Source organism: Cottoperca gobio, chromosome 14 (genome assembly GCF_900634415.1).
Source record: "Cottoperca gobio chromosome 14, fCotGob3.1, whole genome shotgun sequence".
NCBI lineage: Eukaryota > Metazoa > Chordata > Actinopteri > Perciformes > Bovichtidae > Cottoperca > Cottoperca gobio.
Genome location: NC_041368.1, coordinates 10144996 through 10172680, shown reverse-complemented (window position 1 = coordinate 10172680; position 27685 = coordinate 10144996). Strand labels below are relative to the sequence as shown.

General features: G+C 40.3%; 1 protein-coding gene across 3 annotated transcripts; it reads left to right on the top strand.

The window, feature by feature from the left end:
- Nucleotides 1-1010: 1010 nt before the first annotated feature.
- Nucleotides 1011-26716, top strand: nectin3b (nectin cell adhesion molecule 3b). Of its 3 annotated transcripts, none has more exons than XM_029448256.1 (8): nt 1011-1264; nt 8102-8449; nt 9673-9972; nt 11298-11415; nt 11779-11930; nt 22338-22482; nt 24570-24672; nt 25061-26716. In XM_029448256.1, the coding sequence occupies exons 1-8, from the start codon at nt 1186-1188 to the stop codon at nt 25232-25234; spliced, it is 1419 nt and encodes a 472-aa protein (XP_029304116.1). In that variant the 5' UTR covers nt 1011-1185; the 3' UTR covers nt 25235-26716. The 3 variants fall into 3 exon arrangements, with proteins under 3 accessions (XP_029304116.1, XP_029304115.1, XP_029304114.1); XM_029448255.1 differs by having other exon boundaries at nt 25058-26716; XM_029448254.1 differs by lacking the exons at nt 22338-22482; nt 24570-24672; nt 25061-26716 and adding an exon at nt 14146-18579 and having other exon boundaries at nt 1016-1264.
- Nucleotides 26717-27685: the final 969 nt, after the last annotated feature.

Genomic DNA, 27685 nt, shown 5'->3' with positions numbered 1-27685 from the left:
ATCTTATAATTCAGTGATTGAGTGGGACATTCAAAATATCTACCATCATAAACTCCCTAATACCACAGACCTATTGTTATATTCCGCAGGTATATAAATGTTGTGATTTTTCTATAGGGACCCCTACCCGGATGAGTGGTGTAGACCTTTTTTTCTGCAGAATGAGTTATAACATTAACGATGGCTCAGTTCAAAGTGTCCTAGGAGTACTTAATGTACCAACAGTCAAAACTAAATGGGATGCAGCCATCATTGATCTTATTAATTACATTTCTCAATAATTTGTGTTGCTATAGCCCCACCTGTAGGCAGAATGCTTTAAACATTTGAAAGATCTAAACAATCCAACCATTGTTGGATAGGAAAATGGTATGGAGCACCAAAGAAATCATCATCAAATCAGCTTTTTACAGAGTCAGTCTAATGTGTTATGTAACAACGTTTGAGAACATTGGATTAAAGTTCTAGAAGTTGTGAAAAAACAAATTCTTGCCAAGAATTAAAAATGGCTAAAAATGTGTAGGCAAAAACGGTGGTTTGACCATGCAGTCAATGGGTTGGACTACCTATACTTGGGCCAAGCAGTCAATAAAAATGTGTTTCTACCCTTCAAAGTGTCAAGAGTTATAGGAGAAATGCTGCTCTTTAAATGTTCTCTTGGTGTCCTCATTTGCACCAAAAATGAATTAGTTCTTCTTTAATTAACTGGCCTAACTAATTTAATTGGAATATGTTGAATCATTTCAGAACCTCCTGCTGACTGACCGACAGAGAAACAAACAAAACAGACCGAATATATATAGATATAGATATATATCTATATATATGTTTTATGGTAGCGATAAAAACATGTAGATGTATTTTCAGTAAGCAACCGTCAAAGACAGAGAAGAATAAAGTGATTTGATCAATCAATGTATGTCGGGTTTTTACAGAGATGACGTAATGTGTATACTAATGGTTTATTCCTTTAGGGGGAAGTTGCTGTAGGATCTCAAACAAATGATCGTTTACTTCCATTGTCAGGTGAGATCCCGGTCTCCCCGCTCCGTGCTGTGTAGATGGTACAGTCCACATGCAGTTCGGAGTTGTTGCTGAGGAGGTTCCACTGTTCGGCACATACCGTTAAATTGGCATGCAGCCTACGCTTGGGTCCTGTAGCAGAAGACTTCACTGCTTTTGAAAATGTTGCCGTCTTATCACCGGAGTTACCTTGGACAGCAGGGCAGGGTCGCATTATTTCACCTTGTGTGCAGTATTACAGGTGAGTCAGGAATCTTCGATGGCAGTTGTATTTGTTCTACTAACGTTACACAGAAGTTCTGTGAAAGAGCCGAGTACCTCGCGCATCATGCAGAAATCTCGGCGAACGACCCGGCAAAACTAGCTACCACCGCGTGCTTTAAGTGTGGGTAATTTTAAGTTGCAAGTTTAGCAGGTGTCATTTAAAAGACCAAAGCAAACTTGGTCACAACTTCACTGCAAAGCTTCAGAGCGGTAAGTTAGCTAGCCAGCGCCACCGCCGCGGATGATGGTGCGACCCGAGGCTGCCATAGAAACAGTGCATGGAAACCGCCGAGGAGCACAGGCATGATATTCAGTTATCATTGCTATCATATACCGTTACCTACACTTGGGTCATTGCAGATTCAGTGGAAGCCATATTAGCGCAAGGAATATTTGCTATTAAAGTAAACTGGTACTATGATATGTGTCACGCCAAAATGTTGAGGAACTCACATTTTGTGTCATCAGAGAAGACTATGCCAGCACCTCTCAGGTCGGGATGAGGGTCAGCCACCATGTGCCTGCAGTGGAGCTGAGCTCGATATGGTTTAATCAAGGGGTGGGCAATTTACTAACTCCACCCTGAAACACGCCAACTTTGTGCCTGTGCTGTAGTGCTGCTGTAAAAAACTCCGAAAGCAAAGATACTCTGTCTGGAAACGGTCCAAATAACTCCTCTATAGTTAGCACGTTATGTGTTCAAAAGAAACCAGTGAACATGTCTGGCTGAATTTTGTAATGTGTGATAGTATTGCCCACAGGCAGCAAGTGTGATGAACAACACTAGGCTAAAGACTCCCTGAACAAAAAAAACCTGTTTGGGAAGATGAAATTCACACCAATTTACAACTTTGCTGTGCTCAGACTGCATCAATACTTCAGTGTCCTGCCTTTGCAGACAGGCAGCCTACACCATCACTGACCAATGAGTAAATCAGGCCAGACAGTTTGTCTATCTGCTGTTTCTCTTACCATATTTCCCTTGCTTTATCTGAAGGTAGAAAAAAGCCCCCTAATGTTGGCTAGAAAATCTTTTAGTGTAATACAATTAAATGCAACTCCACCACAATCTGCATCCAAAACTCACTGTCGAGTCAACTTTCACTAAATTTGACAGTTAATACACCAGTTTGTTTTAGGGCTGTTGGATTGTATTACATTACAAAAGGATTTATGTGTTTCTTGTCACTCACTGATTTTATAACTAATTTGACTGTATTTTAGCCATAAAGCTGACTTATGTAATATATTGGATAGCAAAATGGGCTTAATGCTTCATACCTGTAGACATACTCTCATCAGAGCAGCATTGTACATCAGTGTCTCATCAATAGCTCTATCCATTGACCATTGTAAAAGAAGTGGTTACATTTTACATGCCCGGATACTAGTGTACCCAGCACTATACCACTGTTTTATTGGGTAGTCTGCCTCTGTTGTACTTGGGCCACTGGACAGTAGAGCTGCACTATATGAGGAAAATATGCGTTCTGTGATTATGTTGAATTTTGCGATAGCGATATAAGTTGCGATTAAATTAACAGCTCTGTATAACCAGTTCTGCTTTTTTTTTTTTGCCGTTTTCAATATATTGTTAAAATACAAAAAAAGTCTTGTGGAATCAAACAAATGAAAGGAAATTTACCAACATTCTTTTATTGAACAAATTAAACATTTAACTAAACTACATTTAAAAAGAATATTGGTTACATTTTAAAGTACTGATACTCTCTTTTCAATTTACACATAAAAAAACCTGAGTGTAATATTGCAGTCTTTCGCAAAGTGTTATTGTGCAAGTTGACATCGCGATGACAATAAAAAATATATATATATATATATATATATATATCTATATATCTATCTCGTAGCCCATACTGGACAGTGTACTGAGAGGAGAAGCTCTGGGCTACTATATTAGGATTGAACCCATGGACGGATCCGTAACTCTTTTGTTAAAGACTTGACGTGACACACAAGCAGAGTGACCCAGAGTTAGTGTCACGTTAGTGATGTACTGCATTACCAGGATCCCAAAGTCAATTCCTGAACCAATGGTTTACTTCCTTCAGAGAGTCTAAGTTAAGGATTGGAGACAGGTGCCTATTTGTCTAGCTTCCGTTTAAGTCTGCGCTACATTTCAATGGGTGGTTTGACCTTGTGCCTTTTTAAAAAAATGGAAAATAGATAGCACACACCCTCACAGCTAATAATGTCTAAACCTCGAAGGTGAACAAATGTGCTTTCTTAAGATTTAATATTTGATTAATGATTCATCTTGTTTCTGGCCACTAGGGGGCAAGAAAATCCAAACATGCTGACAGATGGTCACAATATCTTCAGCTTCCAAAGTTGTTATGTTAGTAAAACATTTCCTGCTTACAAATCAAGCATACATGGAGCAACAGCAACATCCATTTGGATGTTTCAACTGGGGTTGATTAGAATATATTAAAGTGCGTGCCTTAAAATATAAACAATTAGCTAGCACAGGCTGAATATTTTGGCATTACTTGTGATCCGTTCACATTACACAATGGTATTGTAATCGATGGCAATGTCAAAAATAATGCAAATTCACGGCCTAATAAACATGTTAAATACACTAAAATATAAAACCCTCTCAAAGCTCGAGTATTTCTGGTGTTTGAAAGTTTTAATACCTAAAATTTGTAATTTGTAATTGAGTGACACTACAAGACATCATACTGTTGAGCTTCCCTTTTCATGTAGTAGAAATGGTAAGTGTTCTTACACTTTTGCGTTACTACCCTCTGCAGCCGGCTAGAAATGCATATTGCATCACTCATTTGCATGTGCGCCTTTGTGCAGCTCAATCAAGCAAGTTAGAAAATGTGTTTGCGCAAAAAGTTGATTTGAAGGTTCTGATTAGCCAATCAATTGATCATTCAACCCTTTACCTGTCCTGCTCTGCCACTTCCACCCTAACACCATCAGCCTTTATGTTCTGATTTCCACTTTTAACAAGACGCGCTGCCCTCTAGCAAGACACACATATTAATACACTTGCTGCCACATAAGTGGTGCATGTGAAGGTAATATTGACTAAAGTGAGAACGAGCAGCAGTCTCCCCAGGGAGCAATGTGTCCTTGATGCCAGGATATCTATAATCTGTTTTCTACTGTGTGTGTTTGTGGGTGTGTGTGTCACATTGTGTTGCATTTGCAAACTAAACTGAAAGTGTCTACATTAGCTGCTCTCTTTGAGGATATGAGGATTGCAATATTTTATTGTATTTGTCTTTGAAGGCACAAGAATAAAAGAGAGAACAATGTTATGGCAATGTCAAGATAGGCTCCATATAAGATCAGATAGACTTTGCCCTTTATTTGCATCACATTTTTATTCTGAGTTGGAGAAAATGAGGGCACGCTTATATAAGGATGTCGTCATGTCACCAATAAAAATTTAATACAGTCGCTATACCTCCTTCCATTACATATTCATATGCAGGACAAATGGTACTTTTTTCCCTCTTACTCTGCTGTTATTGCTATCTAGCCTTATCATGACAAATGCATAAGTCTTAAAATCAGTTAACTACTAGAGGCAGAGGCTCACTTACAGTATATTGCAGTGACATGTCCAGTATGTGCAATTAAGTACCAGTTTATTTCAATTAGTTTTTAGCGCTCTGTCTCCTTACTGGATACTCCGTTTGGTGGAGCAAGCGATAACAACCATTCGCTTGGGAAAAGGGGTATCTAGAAGGAAGGAAAGCCTCCATGTGGTTTAGCATGGCTGTTTAACTGCTGGATCATTCAAACGACTTTAAATGATGAATGCATCATTTAAATAAGATTCAGATTGGTCCAGCCACTACAAGGTGTAGCCTTGACTTAGTTTGGTTTAACAGAGACTTGCTTCAGATGGCAGCCAGCACAGCTCGAGCAGCAACTTACCATGTAAGGAAAATGCTGTGGTTTTGTAGTGCAGACGATGACTCATTTATGCAAGTTATTACTTTGAAGAAATGTGAGTCATTTGCCAACAGAATCAGAATTTACAAAGTTTTTTTGTTTTATTCCAGATTTCTTGCTTGGATAATATCTACTTCATATTCAATGATGTAGGATGCCACAGTTACAACAATCTGTTATATTGAAATAAGTCATTCCTTTGACGTTTTAGACTAGCTCAGCATACTGTATAAAATTCACCAGTATAAATAAAGGCTTATCATGGCTTAGCAAGCTTCTCTTGTCTTTTGGATTAAATGATAGCTTCACATTTTTCAAGTCTGTCCTAAAACAATAATCAGGTGCTCGTATGTAAATTGAAACAGTTTTTGCTTGCTGTCACCTCCTCATACGGGCCATTAAAATATCTCTTCACTGGTTCCAATAGCTGTGATGGGGTTCAAAATCCACTGTTCTTTTCTGTGCTAAAATACCCATCAAAGTGTATTTGCTTCCGCAGTCTTGAGTTAGTCAAATCAAGTGGGTATCAAAGTTGTCGTCTTTTAAGTACAAAATACCCTCGTTGTGTTAATTCTGTGACACTGAAACACAGAGGGAATTTTGTCCTAAAAGATTGCTGAGCTCTCATTAGTTTAAAGTATAGAATGTGTTTTTGCACGTAACAAGGACTTGAGATTTTGTCCCCATCACTTCCATTGGCACATTAGGAGGAGGAGGAGGAGGAGGAGGAGGGTGTAGGATGTGTGTGTGTGTGTGTGTGGCTGAACATCTCCCCACTGATATCTGCTGCCCTTTCGCTGTATGAGCAACACGATGACTCATTATACTTACTCTGCAAAAAATATGCTATCAAGATTTGATATTTACAATTAATTATTTGGCTTATATTTTAATTTCTTTTTTACAGCCCCATCTGGCCCAAAATCTAAATATTGTTTGGTGTGTCAACCTTTACATTTCCCAAGTGGCTTGGTACATATTTTCAACAATGTAATATATCATTTACAATATTTATTCCCCAATTTGACAAATGACTCGCACTATAATTGGTTAAGCTGTCGCACCAATTATCTTTTATCTCAACCTATAATGTGAAAATTAAACAATAGGGAAAAATTGTAGTACCGGTACTGTCAAATAAGTACACATTTTCACAAATTCAAACTTTATTGTATTGTCAGAAAAGAAGACAAAAAGTAGACATTTGTACGTCATACTTTAGGGGTAGGGAAATTTCCTTCTACAGTACTAATATTTGAGGACATGGACTTTTTAGAGGGAGATTGGCCGGAGACAAAGCTGTTTTTGGCAAAACAACAATAGAATATTTGAAGTCAGTTGCCAAGCAGCGCAGAAGGTTTTGCTTTATGATGATGTCTTCCTGCTGGCAGCTTGGCGCAATTAGTGATCTGGTTGAAGGCTTTGGCAGTCCAGCAGTACTATATTGGCTTTTCTAAATCGGTAACTTAATTCCTCTGTATTTTTGTTTACTTGAATCCTGGTGATACATTTCCTCTCGCCTCTCCTCACTTACAGGCCTCTTTTTCTTCTCTCAGCGATGATGTCATTGTCGTGTTTGCATATCTCTTCCCTTTTGTTTTCTGCCGGTCTCAGTTTGTTTTCTTCATATCCCTTTGACTTTCCTCAACACGATGTTGAGCTCTCTGCTTTTGAGACATGCCACATTTCTGACAAGTGCAGGTGACAGAGTTTGGGTAGTTATATTTGGACAAAGGATATACAGACAGCCTGCTTTTAATTCCTGAATTCAGGTCAGGAGAAGGAGAGCTATAGAGACAAAACTAATTCTCAGTCAGCTGTGTATTATTTGTTGAAAAGCCCAACGCCTGCTGTGGTGGTATCAAGCTTTGATTTCAGTCTGATAACAACTGACGTCAGAGGTAACACTGGAAATACTCTTTACTCACTGATGCTATCGTGGTATTCTTGATTTGTCACTCTATTAGATTTTATCACTCTGATCATCCTGTCTGACTTTTTTTTTTGTGCCATTGAGTAGAATAAAACAATGTTTTTCTTGTCAACCAGAAAAATGAAATGTCTGCCATATCAATTACAAGCAATGTTTTTCATTCATTGATCATTCAGTCTTATGAAATGTCAAACACATTTTCTGACCCAAGTTCTGTGGTCCAAAGTGACATGTTTACACGTGTTCAGTCCAACCACTCCAGAATCCAAAGACCATCCATCTTAACATCTTAAAAGCCTTAACTGAAGCTGCAAGAATTAGTAGGTTAATTGTCTCGTCGTATAACAGAAAGAAATCCGCAACAGTTTTGATAATTAATTTATCGTTTAAATCATCTTTAATCAAAATTCAATGATTTTCAAAGTTTTCTTAGACCGTAAACTGAATTTAAGACATTTTATAATGAGATAATAATTAATCGATTGCCCAAAAGGATTAATGATTATTTCGATCGACTAATTTGTGTCAAAAATCTTTTGCATTTTTAAGGATAAAGGTGTTCCTTCATTGCTTGGTATTTAATAAATTAGCAATTATCTAGATTCTCAATTTTATTTAAAGGTCTCAACATAACTAATATTGTTAGTACCAGTAAGTTACATTTTGTTGCCAGCAGTGAATTTCTCACTTTGAAGGATGGGATCTGTTTAAGTACAAATGAACAATTACAATACTAATTATTTTTAAAGGATTATGCTTCAAAAGAAGTGGGAAGAAATACATTTTAAAGAAGTTTTGACAATCAAAGGTGTAGTGTGCAGTAAGTGCTTTTAACTTTCAACTGTTTTAATTAATGGTGTTAGAATAGCAAAACCTGTTTGCAAATGAACACAACTACATGTGGTTAAAGTCCTGTCTGTGTGTGTCTCTCTCTGGCAGGTGTGTGGGGCAGTCAGGTGATGGTGCCTCAGAGGGTGAATGCTGTGCTGGGGAAGAATGTGACATTAGAGTGCAGAGTGGAGGTGGGCACAAACCTTACTCTGACTCAGAGTTCCTGGGAGCGCCGTCTGCCTTCAGGCTCTGTCACAGTGGCAGTCTACAACCCACGCTATGGCATCTCTATCCCTCCAGAGTATATCCATCGCTTGTTTTTTCGCTCACCCTCGTCTTATGATGCCACCATTGTCCTGGGAAATGTGGGCTTTGCTGACGTTGGGATCTACACCTGTAAGGTTGCCACGTTTCCTCTGGGAAACACTCAAGCCTCCACTACTGTCAATGTACTCGGTAAGTACGTATGTTTACACGCATGTGTGATCTTTTATGTAATAAATCCTGTAGGTAATGTCAAGTACAGCTGAAACAATTAGTCAATTAATCGGTTAGTTGATTGAATATTTATTAAAATATACATCAAATGTGGATATTTGCTGGTGTGCTTAGTTTTAGTGTTTTGGACTGTTGGTTGGACAAAACGAACCCATTTTGATGGCCATTTGTTGCCATTATCTAATATTTTATAGACAAAATGATTAATTAAGAAAATAATTGTCAGATTTCTCAGAATAGAAATAATCAGTAGTTGCACAATGTCAAGCTGTGCATATGAACGCTATTACATTTAGGAGTGTTGGGGCTGGACAATATGGTAGAACTCAATATCACAACATTGATAAAAAACATTTTTAGAAATTGATATATGTTAAGATATGACTGTATGTAAGAATGTATGCAAATAATCAAACTGTTAGTCAGTACAATGAATTATGTTCCACTGGTATGCATTTCATCAGACACAACTAACGCATGTAAAACAAAAATGTTAATAACTAATTTTGCTAGTTTTTCATTGACACTTTGAATCAACAACATAATTTTGTTCAAGAATGTCGTCATGATGAAATCATCAATAAAGGTCTGAAGACACTTTTTCTGTTACTAAACATGATGACGCATTTTTGTAGACGGAACGTAGCGGGAGGCCAAATAATTCTCTGAACACATTAGCTAACGCTGGCTAGCAAGTTTTGTTGGCTCAAAAACAAGTCATTCATTACATTTAAGCTTACTTCTCTGAGATGATTCATGTTTGCCATAATCATGACATTGGCACTAAAAGGCTTTGTAAACTGTACTGGTGAATTGTGGGCCAGCCTTAACAGGGTTCTTGCAGAAGTTGTAAAAGGCATTCATTTATTCATTCATTCATTTAGTCCTTATTCATTTCATTGATCTAAAAATAGGGCCTGTTTGGTATTAAAATGTATTAAATCAATATTGCTAAAAGACGTAGGACGTAGACGTTTCATTATACAATCTCAAAATAATGAGTAACATCTATTTATTTGAAATAATAATAATAAGCAAAATGCTACTCATTAACTTCACTGAGATCCGGATAGAGGAGAAATTTTGCGTAGACTTAAATGAAATTTCAAAAGGTATTTAAAAAGAAAGTCTCAAATCTAACTAATGTGCCCCCTTTTATTCTCTCTTCTTTCCTTTCACAGTGGAGCCAAAAGTCTACGTGTCTGCAGGTTCAACTGCCCTGATCGATGGTGGCAATGATACTGTGGTGGCCACCTGTATTGCTGAGCGGGCCCGGCCCCCTGCCGAGGTGTCCTGGGAGTCCAACCTTTTTGGCCAGTCAGAAGTGCAGCTATTTGACGAAGCCAACGGCACGACCAGCACACAAGTGAGCTACCTCTGGCAGCCCACACGTCACGTCCAGGGCCACACACTCACCTGTGTGGTCCGCCACCCGGCTCTGCAGAGTGACTTCAGGATCCCCTACCAGCTCAATGTGCAGTGTGGGTGCCTTATGAGTAGCTATTTGGGGTATCATATTAAGAGCTGAAAGAGGGCCTTCTCGTAAATATGTTGATTGATATCGATTCTGTCCTGCTATAAGACTTTCATTAGGTATCTTTAAGGCTACAATATACTTGCGGGCCTAAAGTAAGTAGATTTAAAGGGTGCAGTATAGTCTACACTCATCTGGCAATTGAAGGTGGACAAGTATAGCAGCAATTTCCTTTCTTCCTTCCTTTACTTTCCTTGATCAGTTAAACACTGTATTCAGTAGGTAGTACAGGCGGACGATCTTAAAAGTAAAGGTATTTGATTTCCAACAGCCTACGGTTGATGATGCTTGGCCTTGTCAGTGTTGACGTTTGCTTTATTTGAAGCACTTCAACAACAATTCACTTTTGAAAACAGCTGAATTGACACCGATGAAATCAAGGACAATCCATGCAGGCTCCTTACATGTATTAATTATTATGATTTGTTTTTGTTAAAGGCTGTCCTTGGTGTTTTCCTTGATTTGAACTTATTCAAAATGTGTTTCTTTCTTTCATCTTTCTATGTTAGCACATGTCTGTGCCCCTAAACTGTCAAAAGTGAAAGAACAAATGCGGTTAGTAAGCCCCCATAGATGTTAGAGCGCATGTCAGTGCTTAGTGGGGCACAAGTGGGTCTCTTCATAGAAGCTGCAAATAGACTGTTGAAAGGGGTACAATTACCTCCTTGAAAACCTTTTTTGTTCGACAGATACATTTAACTTAGGTCTGACTTGTTGTTTTGTGACAGATGGCAGCTACAAATGCTTTTATACTTATTCAATATATGGCACAACGAAGACCAAACAAAGACTAGTAAACAGTTTGTAGATGACTGTTTAAAAAAAACAAAAGCAGGATAACTGGACTTGCACAGTTGAGGAATAGGGTTGATGATTTGATTTACACCCACTGTTTACTTCTCTGTACACTGTACTGAGTTTTTTTTATTGTATAGATTACGAAACACCTTGTGTATATTTGGAGGACACAAACTCATGTCTTGAGGCCATGACTGACCTTAGACTCCATATAATGCTGCACATAAACAGGACAAACGGTCATCTTGCGTGTGTTTGCTGATTGTAAAGTCTCCACCAGAACTATCAATACAATACAGCTGAAATATTTGTATTATTTGAACACTGACCTAGGTGTATTCCAGGTACCTTGTTTAAAAGGCTATGATTAAACACAGAGCGGAAATAGTCGGTCTGTGCAGTTGAGCACGGGTCTTTCTCAGGTTATTTGTTAGTGATATCTCAATGATTTGTTTTTTCCCTCTGTCTCTGTAGTTGCTCCTGATATCTCTGTTATTGGCTACGATGGAGACTGGTTTGTGGGTCGGGAAAATGCTCAGATGACGTGCAAAGCCAACGCAAACCCACCTGCTAATCACTTCAGATGGATCAGGTGTGTGTATATCTGTGTGTATGACATTTTTATTTTTGTTCTTATGAGTTTAAATTGACCCAACAGGCCAAAAGCTTTTCTTTCAAAAAATAAATACAGTAAGATGATTTGTTTCATCTTTAGCTAAGTATCTGGATGTCGTCAACTCAGTTAACCTAAAATGTAGTTTTTAGACTTAAATCGAAGATTAATAGTAATGTGAGCTTTACTTTTCAAATATCTTTTACTCATCCAAGGCATCATTTATCATATACAGTATACCAAATAAATTGTCACATGTGCATGGTTACAAAAATAGAATAGCTGCTGTCGGTGTGTTTTTGTGTGTCTAAATGTTTCTCTTGTATCTCTTGTGCGTCATAGATTGGACAGTGAAATGCCAGAATGGATGGAAAGAATGAACAGCACTTTGCTCTTCCTGCGTCCCCTCCAGCGGAATGACTCTGGAGTTTACAGGTGCGAGGTTGCCAATGACATTAACCTCCGCAGTCGGGATGTGCGCATTCTCATACAAGGTGAGCGGAGTATACACACCGGAACACAGCTGACTCCTATTGCCTTCGCTTCCCTTAGGAAGCAACTATGCGTGCACGCAAGTCATAGAGGGTATCACTGCCTGTGACATTGTCCTTCAAGCTGAAATATGACACTGTATCACTCTCGCCCATTCTGTACATACTGACAGCCCAAGCATTCACCCATGGTAAAGTGTGTTGGCACTGATAGTATCTGACCTTTACATTTAGTCTTAATTGCATGCTGGTTAGCCTTGATTAACATTAGGTCTCCAGATGTTCAAAATGGGATTTCCTGGGCCAAACAGCTGCAAATATTTAAGGCCTCTTTAGACCACAGTGCACTGCCTCTGCTCTGTCCTCTTGGCTTGGCATCTAAGTATGTCTCTCTGTTTTGTATGATGAGCATGTTCCTCTGGCTTCACAAAATCTGTCTTGTCTGTGGAAGCTCTCTTCCTGAATGAAGTTCTGATTATGATGTGATTTTCTTTTACATCTCTCTCGCTTCCTTTCTGTGTTTCTTTTATTTCTGCACGTGTCATGCGGTAAGAGGCAAAAGCCTGCAGCCTTACTGTGCGATGATGTCCCAGATTCATAAAACATTAACTAGATCTTTTCAACTCCTATTTATTATTTATCATCCATATTTCATTTTCCTTTGAGAGGACCTGTACGGGTGTGTGCAAGCTTACACATGTTGGTGTTCCCTTCTTTGTATGTGTTGCTGCGTGTGTGCTCTGATGTGTCAGTGCACTGCCTTTGCATGGAGTTGTACAATTCATATACTTGGAGACTACAAACCTCTGGGTTCATGTCATCTCTCAGATGGGAATCTTTTTCTCACATCTTGCCTGGCAGTGAGTTTAAAGTGGCAGAGCAATTTTGCAGCACCATTAAAGCTTTTAGACTCAGATTCTTTCCATTACAATAGTTGCCTCTGATTATGGCTTTTGGCTTTTTTTCTTTTTCGTGGGCTTCAGCCTAATCGAGCACATTTCAGTTCTAATGATGGCATGGTGAAATGCATCATTGTACTTGTAAAATAAGGTTCTAAATGCATATTCTCATTCAATTTAAGCGTGCAATATACAAAATAATTTGCCTATGCAGTATTTAAAATTGGTAACACACCAACATTAATAATAATACATTAGACTTGTATGACAGAGTGAGTGACAAAAATAAATATATAACGAACGAACGGAGAAAAAAAGGGAGGATAAGCAGAAGATTTAGTCTTTCTCTTTAAGTTTAATCACCTCAGTAAGTCGCACATTCACTCTCTACATGTTGATATATTTAAATCCATTTTTATTTGTTCTACAAATATGTCAAACGCAGACCAAGTCTTATCTACTATAACTCCATCTACATATTGCGAACCCAGGATCCTGACTACACTGTTGAGAAACTCTTGTTTAATCCTACCCACCATTATTTATGTGACATAAATTGGGATTATTTACTTTGACAGTTGCCAAAATCAGGGAGGTTAAGGGAGTTGGGCATTCAGCCAAAGGCTCCTCTGCCAACAAAGCAAGACATTAATTGTTCATCTGCAACAAAGCAGCACTAATTAGTTTTACAGGTGGTTGTGGTCAAAAACAACTCTGGCCATCGCTACAATACACTTTACACTGAATTGACAACTTACTAGGTGAGACAAAGTCCCCCACTGAGAAGAGTAACCCTAACATATGGCATGCTGCTAAGGGAATACTCTCCTAAAATAACAGATGAAAATGAACAAGAAAAAAAGTATTATGTAACTGCTTCAGTCAAAGCTAGAAGACATCGACTCTGTAGTTAGAAGAACTGTACAATAGCTGATTAGAATAGTAGAGGACAGCAAAAGAAATACAATAGAATTTCAACTAAAGCATTGAATGGCTGGTTTTTGTTGTGCCCTCCCTGTTACGCTCCTGTTGTAGTTACGCCCAAATCCATTCCCTCAAGTGCTTTTATATTTCTCTTACTTGTGCACAATATACTCTATTTAGTAGTCTTCAATGTCTTCAGTAGCCTTTGGTTTGGCCTAGCAATGCAAATCTGAGGCTGCTGCAAGCATGTGCTCCATAGTTTAGCATGTGGTAGTTGAGTTGATGTTTTTGTCAACCTATCCCTACTTAGTAAGATGCTGATCTAGTTGGCATTGACATTCTCTGCTTCTCTGTCTGTTCATCTACTCCCCTCTCACCCTCCTCCCCTCCATTAGATCCTCCCACCATGCCTTCCACCATTACTACTCCTGTCCTTACTGGCTCTGCCTCCACCTTAGTCGATGATAAGGGGCACGTTCTTCTCAGCTCCCCCACACTTGAAGCTCTACCTGAGGGTAATCTTGGTTCCATAGTGGGTGGGGCTGTGGGCGGGGCTTTGTTCCTGCTCCTGCTACTGTGTCTAGTCGGCGTGTGTTACCTCCGGAAACAGCAAACTTTCCACGGGAACTACTACACCAAGCAGTACCTGGGCCCCAATGACCTCCAGAAAGCACCCACGCAGCACGAGCTCCACCCTACCAAAGCTGGCAGCAGCTCCCACCGTCAGGACCACGACCGGGAGGAGTGGGGGGACCGCCAGCTCAAACAAGAGCGTGACCGTCGTCACCATAGCAACTACAGTGGAGAGGAGTATCCCTCTAACGGCTACACTCGGGCAATGAGGGAGAGCGGCCATCAGCAGAATGAGCACCGTGAACACACGCAGTACTCGAGTCCACGGCAGGCCAGAAGTGCCAAATACCCTCATTCACCTAAACCAAAGGGAAACGGCTCCCCCTACCTGTCAGATGACTGCTACGATAGCGGGCCCGAGGGTGACTATGTCTCCCACACGGACGGGTCTGTCATCTCGCGCAGGGAGTGGTACGTTTGACGAGCTGCCTGGTCCTGCAGGAGCAGAGATACGACAGAAATCAGAAGGTTTCATTTATCCAATTATGAAGAAACACATTATTTCTCTTATGTACGCACACGCACACTTCTACTAATCTCAATTCTGTAGTTCCCTTAGTTTTGTTCAAGCGTCCTGGTCGACACTTGACACATAATGTTTCTGTTCTTGATGTGGACTGGACTGCACAGCCACTTCGACGGTCTGCATCTACATGCCCACAGAAGTCGGCATGTCACTAGTTTGTTTGTGTGTGTGTAGAGACTAACTAAAGATCATGTTTGTGCTGTCTCTGCCTTACTACATGGACTGCCAATTTATTAAGCATTACTAATGTCTTTCATTTGAGGGGGAGCCCTGGGAGCTTACAGATCACATATGGTTGTCGCATAAGAACGTTTTGTTTTGTTTCTACAAAATCAGCCTTCTCGGGCTATGTGATATTTGTATTTGTTTGTGTTGATATTGCTTGCACTGATTTGTTTAAAAGACCTCTGACCTCTGAATACGATTGGCTGATATTCAAGAATGGTGCAGAACCCATGACTGGAAGTAAATTCATGAAATTCAGAGGGTCACAGATCCTTTTTCCAAAACTCAGAAGAACACAGTAGAGGCATTTAGGCTAATTTAAAAAAAAAAAAAAAAAAAGGATTTATCCCACTGAGAAATCAGAATAACTTCATGACTGAACTTCTCCACACTGATTCATAAAACGTATTGCACTGCCTTTTGCAAAACTTTATAATGGACAACCACATCTTTTTGTTTTCTACTAAAAATGTCTACCCTTTATGTAACTTACCATGGTGGGAGACTTGTGAGCTTGAGGAATTGACCACTGACGTCCTAATAATGTCCTTTTAAAACTGATGGCCTAGCGCTGGAACCTTAAGAGCATTTCTACTGTATGTCCTCAGCTCATCTTTTATCCCCAGGAGAGCTACATGCATGCATGAAGGCAGGGCAAGCAAGGATGTCTGCATGAATGAGGCACAGTCCACTGGAACAACAGACTGGGTTTATCAGTTTAACAGTCAAGCCTTGAAGTTTAGATAAGCTGGACTATAATAAAACTTCAGTTTTTTATTTTTTACGATTTATTGAATTTGGGAAGAGTTAGTTGTCCTATTCATTTAGCCACAAACGCATTCTCCTGTTGTCTGCCAGATGGTAATGGATGTGTTTGAAAGTCTGCACTCTGGCACCAACCCAGGCCTCCTGGAAACTCAAGAGTGCTATCAGCAGGGGCATTGTTGAAAGCAGGCTACAGTATGGCAGCCACCATACGCTGGCCTCCCAGTCACAAAGTATTTTGTTACACAAAGAAGTCATTCAAGAGTGCAGCCAGTACACTCGACCACAGCGACTAATTTCACTACTCTGAGTAATCTGTAGAAAAAGACACAACTGTGTCACAATCACAATCTGACGCATTAATAGGCTTATTGTTGCTTATCCATGTGCGCAACTGCACTAATCATGTTCACCAGTTATTTTTTTATTTAAGCATTTATTATTACTACCAGTATTACTACAGTAAAAATATACATTAGAAATCAGGTCTTCTGTGATGGATGTGCTGTCACTGTCACCTGTGCTTATCAAGCCACAGCACGGTGCTTACTTACCAGATGGGACAGACAATATGTTTTTACACTGATCATGAAACCTTTTATTCATAATTATCCTTTGAGTATCTATCAAAGTCACCCTGTGCTTCTTGTTTTTCTTTTTTTCTAAAAAAAGATTTTCGGCTGGATTTACAATTAAATCTGTATTCATTTGTAACCAGACACATCTTATTGCTGATCAAGACTCTAAAATGTTGCAGGATGTACCAAGTACTGTGATTGAACTGAGGAGAAAGTGTTTTCCATGTCGGTGTCATTGGGCTATGGAGCTCCAGTAGTTCAGGTGTCAAACTTAGATATAAGCTACTTTAGATTTAAATATACATTTCAGTTTTTAAGTGATCAGATACAAATCTTATTTACCAGACAGCACGGAAGAGATCCAACAATGTCTTTCATGTACACTAGTGTTTGTGGATACATGCCAACTTTAGTAGTATGGTCACAAATACAATATTTGCTGCCAGATGCCAAATATTTGTTTAACTTGTATGTATAGACTAACTAACAACTTATATAAATGACTAACGTATCACTGTTGTATACAGGGTCTTGTAGCCTGAAACGGAAGTGAAAAGATGCTCTAGGCCACTTTAATATTACAGTAACAGTCGTCAAAATGGGAATTAGTTATATTGTTATGAACCCTCACTAATTATTTGTCAGGGTGTGAATTTTGTGCGGTGAATAGGCTGCAACTCTCATAGTGAGAGATTTGATAATGTGCCACTGTAACTTGCAAGCAGAGAAGATGACCCCCATACTGCAGTTCATGTTGTTTCAACTGTTTAAAACACTGTTCAGTACACCAGATCTCATTTATTTACATAGACAGAAGCCTCCCATTATATTAAGTAACTTAAGTTTCAGTTCACTCCCATGCATTAACATAATTCCTCACTTACTGTCAGGGGTGTACAGAAGGTTTTAGTATCTGTTGCCTACAACACTACAGATCATCTCTTTGTTTGGTAGATAGAGTTCCAATGAAAAAACATTTACAGTGTGGATCACCAAAGTAACCAGAACAATGTTTGTCTAAAGTCGTTGGTGTAAAATGTCTTTAACGCAATGTTTAAATATCCACAAACAAAATGTTCACCCACATTTTATTGATGTCAAATTTTGAGAGAATCTCAAAACCTTAGTTATTCCAAAATGATCTGCATTATTATTGACAGCTGCATGTAAGTGGGAGGATGTGTTTCTTTGTCATTTGGGTGACTTGACCCTTTTTAATGGGAGTCTCCAAAATGAGGTGTACAGTTGACAATTTGTGAACCGGGTTGTCATTTAGATTGTTGAATTAAAAGTTAGGTTTTGGAGGGTGGGCATGCTGCTGACACCTATTCTTTCTGCCTTTCCGGTCACTTTCACAGAAACGCAGGAAGCTCAGCAGCCTAACCCTTTCTTCTGTTTGCTTTTATGCACTAAGACTGAAATCCCACTAATCGATATACTATTTTAGCTTGACTCGTCAGTTTGCAGCCCCGCACCTGGATTAATGAAGTTCTTTTGTACTGTGATGTTTTGTATAGAGATCAGTCATCAATATCTTTACCTTGAGAAATGTCCTTCACTTTGCGTTGAGAAATACAACTAGTGCCTTAGATACCTAGAAAAAGAAATGTTTTCTTTATTATTGTTTATTTCTGGATGTGAGAACCTGTTTTGTTGCTCTGAGATTTTAATTTGTTGCCGTTTTGTTTTCTGCATATTGTGTGTTATGACTCCAGAGTGCCATATTCACTTTTTCTGCCCCTGTCACCATGACAGTTAATGACGCAGTATATCTGCAATACCTAGAGGCATTAAAACGCACACAAAGACCAAGCTTGAATTTATTTAAATGTAAAATTAGTTAGAGCATTTTGACTTTGCCGGTACCTGTCAGGGGTTTCTGTAGGATCACACAGTGTAACAGGGTGAAGAATTAACTTCAGTCTCACATTGTCAATGAAAAGCACCTTGTGGTCATGTTTTGTTTTTTGTATATACAGAAGAAAGATGTAAAGTTTCTGGAAGGGGGAAAAAAATATTTATGTCAGTGACAACAGTGGAGCATTAATTTGTCAAATCTTTTTGAGATACTTTAGTTCAATAAAGCACCTTAGAAACTGTGAGCTATTTTCTCTGGAGGTTTTTGAGCTTGCCTTTACTCAGACTGCTCAGTCTCAGCCTCTTTGTGCTACTATAAATGACATCATCTCTAGCTCCCTAATGCTGCATACACACACCCCCTCCCGCCCCCAACCCAGTGCGCACATGTGGGACATGATGTAATTCAAAATCCTCACTCCTTATCCTCATTACTCTTTAGTATCCAAGAATGCTGTAATAATATTGAGCTGTTCCTCTCCGCTGGTATTTCAACAGTGAGGGGAGACCCCGCACCCTTGTTCCAGAACAGAAAGGCCCACCGCTCGTGTCCTTTGTAACCCCCCCCCCCCCCTCCCCCCCCTGTGTCATTCTCCCTTTTTCTACCAGCTGGTAAAATTAAACGCTGAGTGTTTATGTCTGGCCCAAAGTCCCCACTCACCAGCCCATTGACTGTCCCCATGGCAACAAGCTCATCTGGAGCTGATGATGGAGGCTGTCTTCCTACGAGCTCTACCTAGCCACAGAAGTTGAGGGAGAGGGAAGCGGGCGGGCGTGCGGGCGTGCGTGGAGCTGAGAGTTAAACTGTGCCGCTGTGAAAGGCAGAGCCGGAAAGAGAGAATTAGCTAGTGGAATTGAAAATGGCCCATTACGCCCCACTGCACCACGGAGAGCTCCTCTGGCTATAAGGACACATCACCATGACGTGACCTTGACACTGTCAGGCTTGGACTCCAGGTTCTCAAGGCCACACTTCCCCCTAAAAATCCCCCCCAAAAAAATCAGCTGACCTCTCTCCCTTCTATATATCTCATCATGGCCACAGCAGTTGTTGTCATTCTGACCTTGAAACGGCATGCTCAGTGTAAACAGACGTAGTGGAGCAGCTCAGTAGTAATAACTTTGTCCGCTTGGATTTGTTTGAGATAAGTGGGTTTGCGTTTCGCCTGCGACACAACAGTTTCCAAGGATACTTTTCACAACACACAAAGGAGTGAGTGAACGTATCAGGCGGCGTGGAGGGATGCAGCGCTGACGCCTGTGTGAGAGAGACACTTTGATATTAACTCCCCAGCAGAGGTGGGGTCAAATTGGCACCATCATAGAGCTGAAAATATTGAGATAGATGTCAGACAGACAAAATGACAGACCACCTACCGCTCTAACCTCCCCCCGTCTGCTATTACACCAGCATCTGCTCCCTGCAGGGTCTTTTGTCTGGGCAATAGCATGACCCTTCACCCTGCTGTTAAGATTTTAGGATGGAGGGGGGGGGATTGTCTTGCCATCACTCGCTCCCGCTCTTCTCTTCATGCCACCGAGGTGTGCTGTGTTTAATTCATGATGAGCCCGTCTGCTACGCTGACCTCGCTGAGCACTTTTCGTGTGTGTGTGTGTGTGTGTGTGTGTGTGTGTGTGTGTGCGAGACAAAGTGCTGAAGTAGGAGAGACAGAAAGAGTCTTGCACTGACTGGAGCTAGATCCCAGTGTGGGGACAGTTGATCCACCACTAATCCAAGCCTCTCCACGATGGATATTTAAACCAAATATTTTCTAATGGGAGAAAAACATCTAAACAGAACATGCATGAATATATTTCTGTCTGTATCATTAAACCTCACATTGTAGGTTTTATAGCACTTTTTATCATCACTTGTCACATTATGAATATCTGCAAAAAATGTCTGTCATCAGGCATTAAGGCAGGCAGCTTGATGAACTGCATTTTTAAAGGCTTTTTGATCAACTCAAGAGGCTCTTGTCATAGTTCAGCAGCCATCAAAGGTAATCGAATGGTTATTAACTGTTAGAGGACAGCATGAAGGGAGAAAAGGGGAGCAGGGGGAGGGGAAAAAAGGAGGAAGAAGAGGTTTTCAGGGGCGAGCTCAGAAGTCCCCGCTTGTTCAATCTGCATCATAATTGAACTGTTATTTAGGATTCTCATCTCAGCACGTTATTGATTTATTTTTTTCTTTTCTCACCTCAACAGCTAAATCAACTGGATTGACCATTTACACACTTTGCTTTTTTTTTGGTCACCCACCAGTGTCACCTTTTGTCCTCTAGTTCCTTCTGTGTCCCACAATCACAGTTTTACACATTACTGCTGATTAGCCAAAACTCGCTGCTCTGTGAGTTTAATTCATCTTAATCACAATTAATCCTAATCCTCTCAGTGGACAACATGGAGCGTATGCAAGCATATGGTCAAACAAAGCTAATTCAGCAGACATTAGAACTCGGCACACACAAAAGATATGAGGAAGGACATGGAGGGAAGGAGGGAGGTGAACATGTAAAGTGAATGATTAGTAAGTAATAGAGGTTTAAGGTGCAGGACCTCCAACTACAGACACCCTATCCCTTTTATACATATTAGTTATAGCTGAATATACATACTGTCCAATACAGATTTAGACACAAAAAACAACATCCATTTAAAAATCAGTTGGTTAAGCATTTTAGTTTATTGAAAACAATCAGTGCTACTTTCATGTCTGTACGGTACATATGAAGCTACAGCAAGCAAGCAGTTGTCTTAGCTTAACACCCAAGTTTATAGTTCAAATATTCAGAAGCTTTTATGGTTCCTTTTTTCTTTTGGCATCTGCATCTGCAGTGAGCCCCCTCCTTTCTTCTTCAGAACAAGAAGGAGGACAGTCCTTGAGGACCGGAAGACACATGATGACATTCGCAGTTGGTACTCCTCAGAACAAACTGTGCTCCAGTTAACAAAACTCTCACATGTTGCAGGTTTAAAATGTTTTGTTGCAATTTAAATGTCAAGCCTCAGAAACACACACACCCGCTACAAAATTAACACCATCAACAGTAACGCTCTTTTCTAGCTATGTAGGTTAAGTGTCAAACTAAAAGCAGAAGCTTTTACTTTCCTTGCCTGCAGATGGTGATGTTGGTACAGTACGCCCTGTCTGTCATCTGCAGGTCGAAACTGATGTTGCTGTCACTCTCGTTGCCTCTAGGGGGCACAGGTTGCTCTGTGGGTCTAAAGTACTTCTCATCAATGACAGTGTGTCCTTTTTAAACTGAGTGCTACAGGGATGCCGTTTTTTTGTAGGCTAACCCAGAAGTTATCATCGCCCCGGTTCCCTTAGACAAAAAGAAAACAAACGTTTATGATACTTTCAAGTTTTGTTCAGCAAGAGAATCTTCACCGATGATCACTTTTAAGGTTTTTGAAGCGTAAATGCAACCGTCGGAAGTGAAAACAAACTAACGCGAGACTATAAACAAACTGCTATGACTTCGTCAACACCATTGAGCAGATGAGCTTCAATTCACGATTTATCCTAAACGTAACCATGCGAGGTCAATGCCTAACTTAGCCATCTCACAAGAGTCTCACAAATTGAGGGTTACAATCTAGACACGACTTTGAGTCTCCCTGTGTTCAGCGTGAGGACGTTTAGCGTCTCCGACAACCTATGAACTCTAATTTAGCCACTTGTTAGCAACCGCCTTTTTTAAGACCCATAAAAGCTTAAAAATGTGCGAGTGCTGTATTTACTGACGTATTTTATGTCTTAGAACAAAACATAAAAAATCTGTTAAGCTTATGTTTACCACAGACCTTATTTCAAGCATCTAACCAGCATCTAATCATTGACTTTGAGACGAGGGAACCACAGGTGCAAAAATGCTTCCTCATTTCACACAAAACCTTATTAGCTTCACCGCATTTCCAGCAGTGTTTGTCCTTTTTCTTCCTTATGTTGATGTTACTGTGTTAGTGTTAAAATGAAAATGTGTCTCCACTCTCTCAGACCAGTCTCAAGCGGAGAGGTCAAACTCCATCGTCGTGGCCGGAGCTGTGATGGGCGCAGTCCTCGCTCTCTTCCTCATCGCTGTCTTCATCATCGTGATCCTCACCGCTCGCAAGGCCCCGCCGCCAGTTTTTGCTGACAAAGTGTAAGTCTGACAAATAATTCATGCTGCAGAACATGCTCGCCTGGTTAATTAATGACATGATACCTTGTGAGGGTGACTGAAGCCCATCAGAGGGTTCAGGGAGCCGCTCCTTAACTCCCATGGAGAGTGCTGCAGCGGTGCGCGCTCCGGAGCATGGAGGCTGCAGGACAAGGTTGAGAGGTGGCAGATAATTGCTGTCTTGGCAGCAAGCCCTTGTCCTATTTTGTTCAGTCTGGACCTATAGTGCACCGGCACTCATGTTAATGTTAGAGCCAAGAAGAATAACTTTGATGTTGAATTATTTACAGAAGGAGCTTGGCCACACTGCCAGAGTCCTTTGACTGACGTGTGTGTGTGTGTGTGTGTGTGTGTGGACTTTGTTTTGTCTGCATGTTCTGTAAAACTGCAATTAACTCTGCTTCTCTCTTATAGCACTTATAGCAACACAAATGTGTACTTTTTGCTGATCAACCTCTTACATGCAAATCATTATTATGAACCTGTGGACCAGATCTGCAAGGTCGCTGGTTGATCCCCTCATCCATCCCTGTTAGTGTGTCATTGAGCATGCTTGCTCCGGGGGAAACACAGTCACACACATCGAGCATGTCTCAAGGAAGGAAGCTGAATAAATGATATTACTCTAGAATTTAACTCAGCTATGGTATTCTCTTCCTGAAATCTCATATTCTCTCTCATTGTCCTAAACAAACTTATGAACAATGACATTTGGTTCTTTACTCCAAACATATTAACCTTTTGCATCGTAATTTCAGTGACAGCGCGTATCTCTGACTGAGTTTCAAACTGAAATTATGTGTCAGTGATAATAGGCCACCTTCAGACACTGCTGACTGGCAGAAAACAGCATAAACTGGGGGGGGGGAATACGTTGTGCATGGGTGTGGGCTCTGCATCACCACACTGTACACTACAGGACGGCGTGTTGGTCTGTGATCAATGCTACGACAAACTTAGCATCTTAAGTGTGACCGCGGCTGGAAGTCCCAGTGGGATGCCGGAAGGGGGGGGGGGGGGGTGGACGCAGGCCTCGTCCTCGTCCCTCTCCTTCATCACACACAGCCGCTGAGTGCAGGACAGCATGTCACTGAGCTGGAATCATCCCAAGTATGAAAGAGAAAGGCGGCATCAAGTGATATACAGAGTTAGAGGATCAATGCCTGTCATGACATCATTTTACGAATGGCCAAGGTCAGTTTCCAGGTTTCAGTTTAGTAGTGGAGGGAGATTTAAATAAATGAGAAAATGAGTCTGACTTAAGCGTCTTACTTCAGGAGCACGCGCTGTGAAACTCTCACAGTGAGGGATTTTAGAGCAGTTGTCATCTTCTAATTTACTATTGGAAGTCCGTCCCCCTTATACCGATGTTTCCAAACGTCCTTTTTTCTTTTTTTTTACACCTTTTTTCCGCTGCTTTTTTCTTTTTTGTTTTAAGTCTGTTGTTTGTTTATGTGAAATGTTTTTACTGCTGTCTTGGCCAGGACTCCCCTCTGAATAGGAATATTCCTTGTAGAATTAAGGTGCAAAAGTATTAGTATCACTGAATACCGCTGCTTAAAGGGGCACTTGACTGTTTTAGCATTGTGTACTTCCATAAATTGAGTGGACTTGCAACAGACGTCATTTTAAAATGATGGTCCAAATAGATGCAGCATAGTTGGAAATATCTTAACTTTTAATCCCTTCAAACATGTTGGATCATACCATATCATCTTCTTTTGTATCCTCCCTGCTTCCTAAATGTTCACGTCTTTAAAACACCATACCTCTAGTTGTCTCTCAGGCTTTCTGGTATAAATTTGTCATTTCCAAGCGCAACCCAACCCAACCCAACCCAACCCCCAGATGACATCACTATGACATCATTAGGGCTATTTTCTCAGACTTTAAAAAGCAGCATTTGAGTCAAAAGGTGTTAATTTAAGCTAAAACGTATCGAATAATTGAATTTGCCCCCACCACAAACTAATTCTTATATGCTTCTTTCTAATTACACAGTTTGCTCTTCTGTCCTGGAAAAAATAAAATCACCGTTCATTGCGATTTCTTTCTCTTTGTCTCTGAAGGATTGACCTTCCTCCGACACACAAGCCGCCTCCTCCCTACTCTGAGAGAGCGCCGGCCATTCCCCTGGGTGTCCACGCATCACAAGTGGCCTGGCTCTGTCAGGTAAAACCCCACTCTAATGTTGCATCAGTACATTTCATCTGAATCATCACGTACTTACATACACCACCAAGATGAATACTTGAGCGCTGAGTCACAACAGGAAGTAATAACAACCTGACCGATGTCATTATCTGTTTATTAAGCAGGTGTCTTAATGGCTGTACTTATTTAATATGTAGGATGGTTTAAATTTTAATTTGTGTGCTCAGCTCAACTCAAGCTTTCATAAGCCTGCACATTTTTTTAGTCTCACCCAGAAAGAAAACTTTTCATGTTTTTCCTCACACTGTGACCTTCTGATACTCTGAGAGGAGAAATCACATTAGAAGATCATTTGTGGTCATGAAAGAGCAGTCACGCTATCTTTGATGTTTTTTTTAACCAGCAGCCTCGCAGGGCAGACCGCAGGCCCGTGCTGACTGACAGGCAGCTCCCACCACCCACAACAAGGCTGGGACCACCAGCACAAAGCCCAACCCAGCAGCTGTCCCGCCTGCAGTGGGTGTGTCACCAGAGTGGGACAGACCGGGTGTACATCAACCACCGTGAACACTATGTGTGACTGACAGACAGAATGTACAGGCTTCACCTGATCCATCAATCCAGAGGAGGAAACAGCTGGCAGCCTTAGAGGGCGACCTCTCTCACACACTTTCATTACCTTTTTATTTCACATCGTTAAATGTTATTCGTCTTAAAGGAGTAGTTCAACGTTTTGGGATAGACACTTATTAGCTTTCTTGTCGATGCCACTAGCCTATACCTGTCTGTTAAATATGAAGTTACAGCCAGGAGACAGTTATGTTAATTGTATTTTAACTTAAAGATTACCTGGCTCTGTCCAGTGCTAAAAGAAATATATTTTTTATGAAGTTCTTCTCGCAGCCCAATCAGAGTAGGCGTTTTCGTCAGAGGGCTTAAAGAGACAGGCGCTAAAACGGAGCGTTTCAGATTGATGGTGAATACAAGTATATTCAGACAGACTAGTCTAGTATGAGAAAAATAATGATTTTTTTAAACATGTTGCCCTCACATGACAGGAAATGTTCTCTGCTCTGACCGTGAGGTCGGCGCAGAGCCTTGCGGTGAAGGCAGCTAGTTAGTTTTGTTTCTATGGTTACCTCCCCTGCTTGCCTGTGCCGCTTCATACAGCTGTTATCTCATTGGTTGTGCTTTCAAAGGTCAGCGGCAATCCAGGTCAAAATTGAAATAATTTGGAACGCAGCGCCCAGTTGTTATTTCAAGCCACGCCTGGTCGGGGGCGGCATCGCTCTCTCTCTCTAGGAAAACAACGTCACAGCCAGCGCAGAGCGGTTTTACCACCGATCATGTGAATGCAGCTTTAATCAAACTAGATATAATGTGGTAATTGGTGATTTTTTTAAAGGTGCTGGTTGGTGGATTTATTTTTTTACCTTCAGACAGAGCCAGGCCAGCTGTTTCCCACTGCCTCCAGTCTTTGTGCCATGCTAAGCTAACATTTTCTCATTTAACTCGGCAAGAAAGTTAATAAGTGCACTTCCCAAAATGTCGAATGATGATGCTTTAGAAATCACGTGAAGAAGAGAGCAACACTCACACTCTGCCCTCTAATCATCTTGTGCACTATACTGTACATCAGTAGATAGAAAACAGCTGAGGGCCATAGACATCCACCAAAATCCAAACGCTGTTTTTCCTTTTTCTTTTATCAGAGAGGCTTCCACAAAGCATAAATCTGAGACACTATTCTCAGGCATCACTAGACCAAACCACGCCAGATCCAAACCGCTTAGGGTCCACTGAGACCAAATGTACTAACTGCAACACAGACCATGAAGGGATTAATTTAGGTATTTCTGTCCCAGCTCTGTGATTTGCTGCTGTAACATTATGACACGATGCTGTTTGGCAACAGAAACTGTACAGTACATTTGTAAATGAGTAAATTTAGCCTCTGTGTCAGTGTAATAATGTGTCATAACCTCCTACTAATCAGGGAAACTGTAATCTGAGACTTTACTAATGTCAGTGTGTATGTATGTATATATATATATATATATATATATATATATATATATATATATATATATATATATATATATATATATATATATATATATATATATATATATATATATATATATATATATATATATATATATACTGTAGAAAATGTGTGAAATATTCAGAACATTTAGTTGTGAGGAGTCAACAAATTTGTTGAAGTGCATTACATACTTCATATATTCCTGTGTAACATGTGTCCGACTTTTATCTGGAGAACTAACTGTTTGAAGTGCCATATTGACATTTTGGGGGAATTCCCTCTAAGTTTAGTATGATTTAGGTTTTGCATTCCTCCAGTGTGACCTGCTGGTCATGAACTGTTGTCTTGTTCAATTTATGTATTAAGATGAATAAATAAATGCATAACATTGAGTGACACGATCTGTTCTCACTGTGTAGAATCAGACCGCTCTACATGGCGGTGTTCGATAATATCATTGAAAGTAAACCGACTAAGAGATGGAAGCACTGAGTCACTACATGTGGAAACAAAAGAAGAAGTCCTTGAAGATGTATATGACGTGTGGAGGGTTTCTGAGATAAATTCATCTCAAGGTCACAGTCACATTGTGATTCTCCCGACAGAGAGGCAAAAGCTGTTTTTATCACCAGGAAACATTTTGTGTAGATGTTTGTATTTGTGGAGCCGGAGCCCACTTTGTAGTGATGGTTAGCATGTTTGTCAGGATTAATTTATTCCTGTTACATCAGTCAGTGATGTATGGGTTTCTCCATCCTCTCGTGAAGAGGCGTAGCTGACACTTTCCAAGAGCACCACCTAGTGTTTAATCATGTCAGTGCAACCCCTGGTAGTGAGTGTATGACCATCACTGAATGTATAAAGTGAACATGACCCTTGGCTGCTTTAGGTCCATGACAATAATGTGAAGCATAACTGTCACCAGCAATAAACAAAGTAAAGTGAGTTTAATTTAGACAAAATTGTAAATCATAATTTAAGATA

Bases quoted from the DNA above. Each gene is read 5' to 3' on its own strand.
- nectin3b (XM_029448254.1), top strand. From the start codon at position 1,186: ATGTTGCCGTCTTATCACCGGAGTTACCTTGGACAGCAGGGCAGGGTC. The intron at 8,450-9,672 runs GTAAGTACGTAT...TTCCTTTCACAG, and splicing joins CACTACTGTCAATGTACTCG to TGGAGCCAAAAGTCTACGTG. The intron at 9,973-11,297 runs GTGGGTGCCTTA...CTGTCTCTGTAG, and splicing joins CTACCAGCTCAATGTGCAGT to TTGCTCCTGATATCTCTGTT.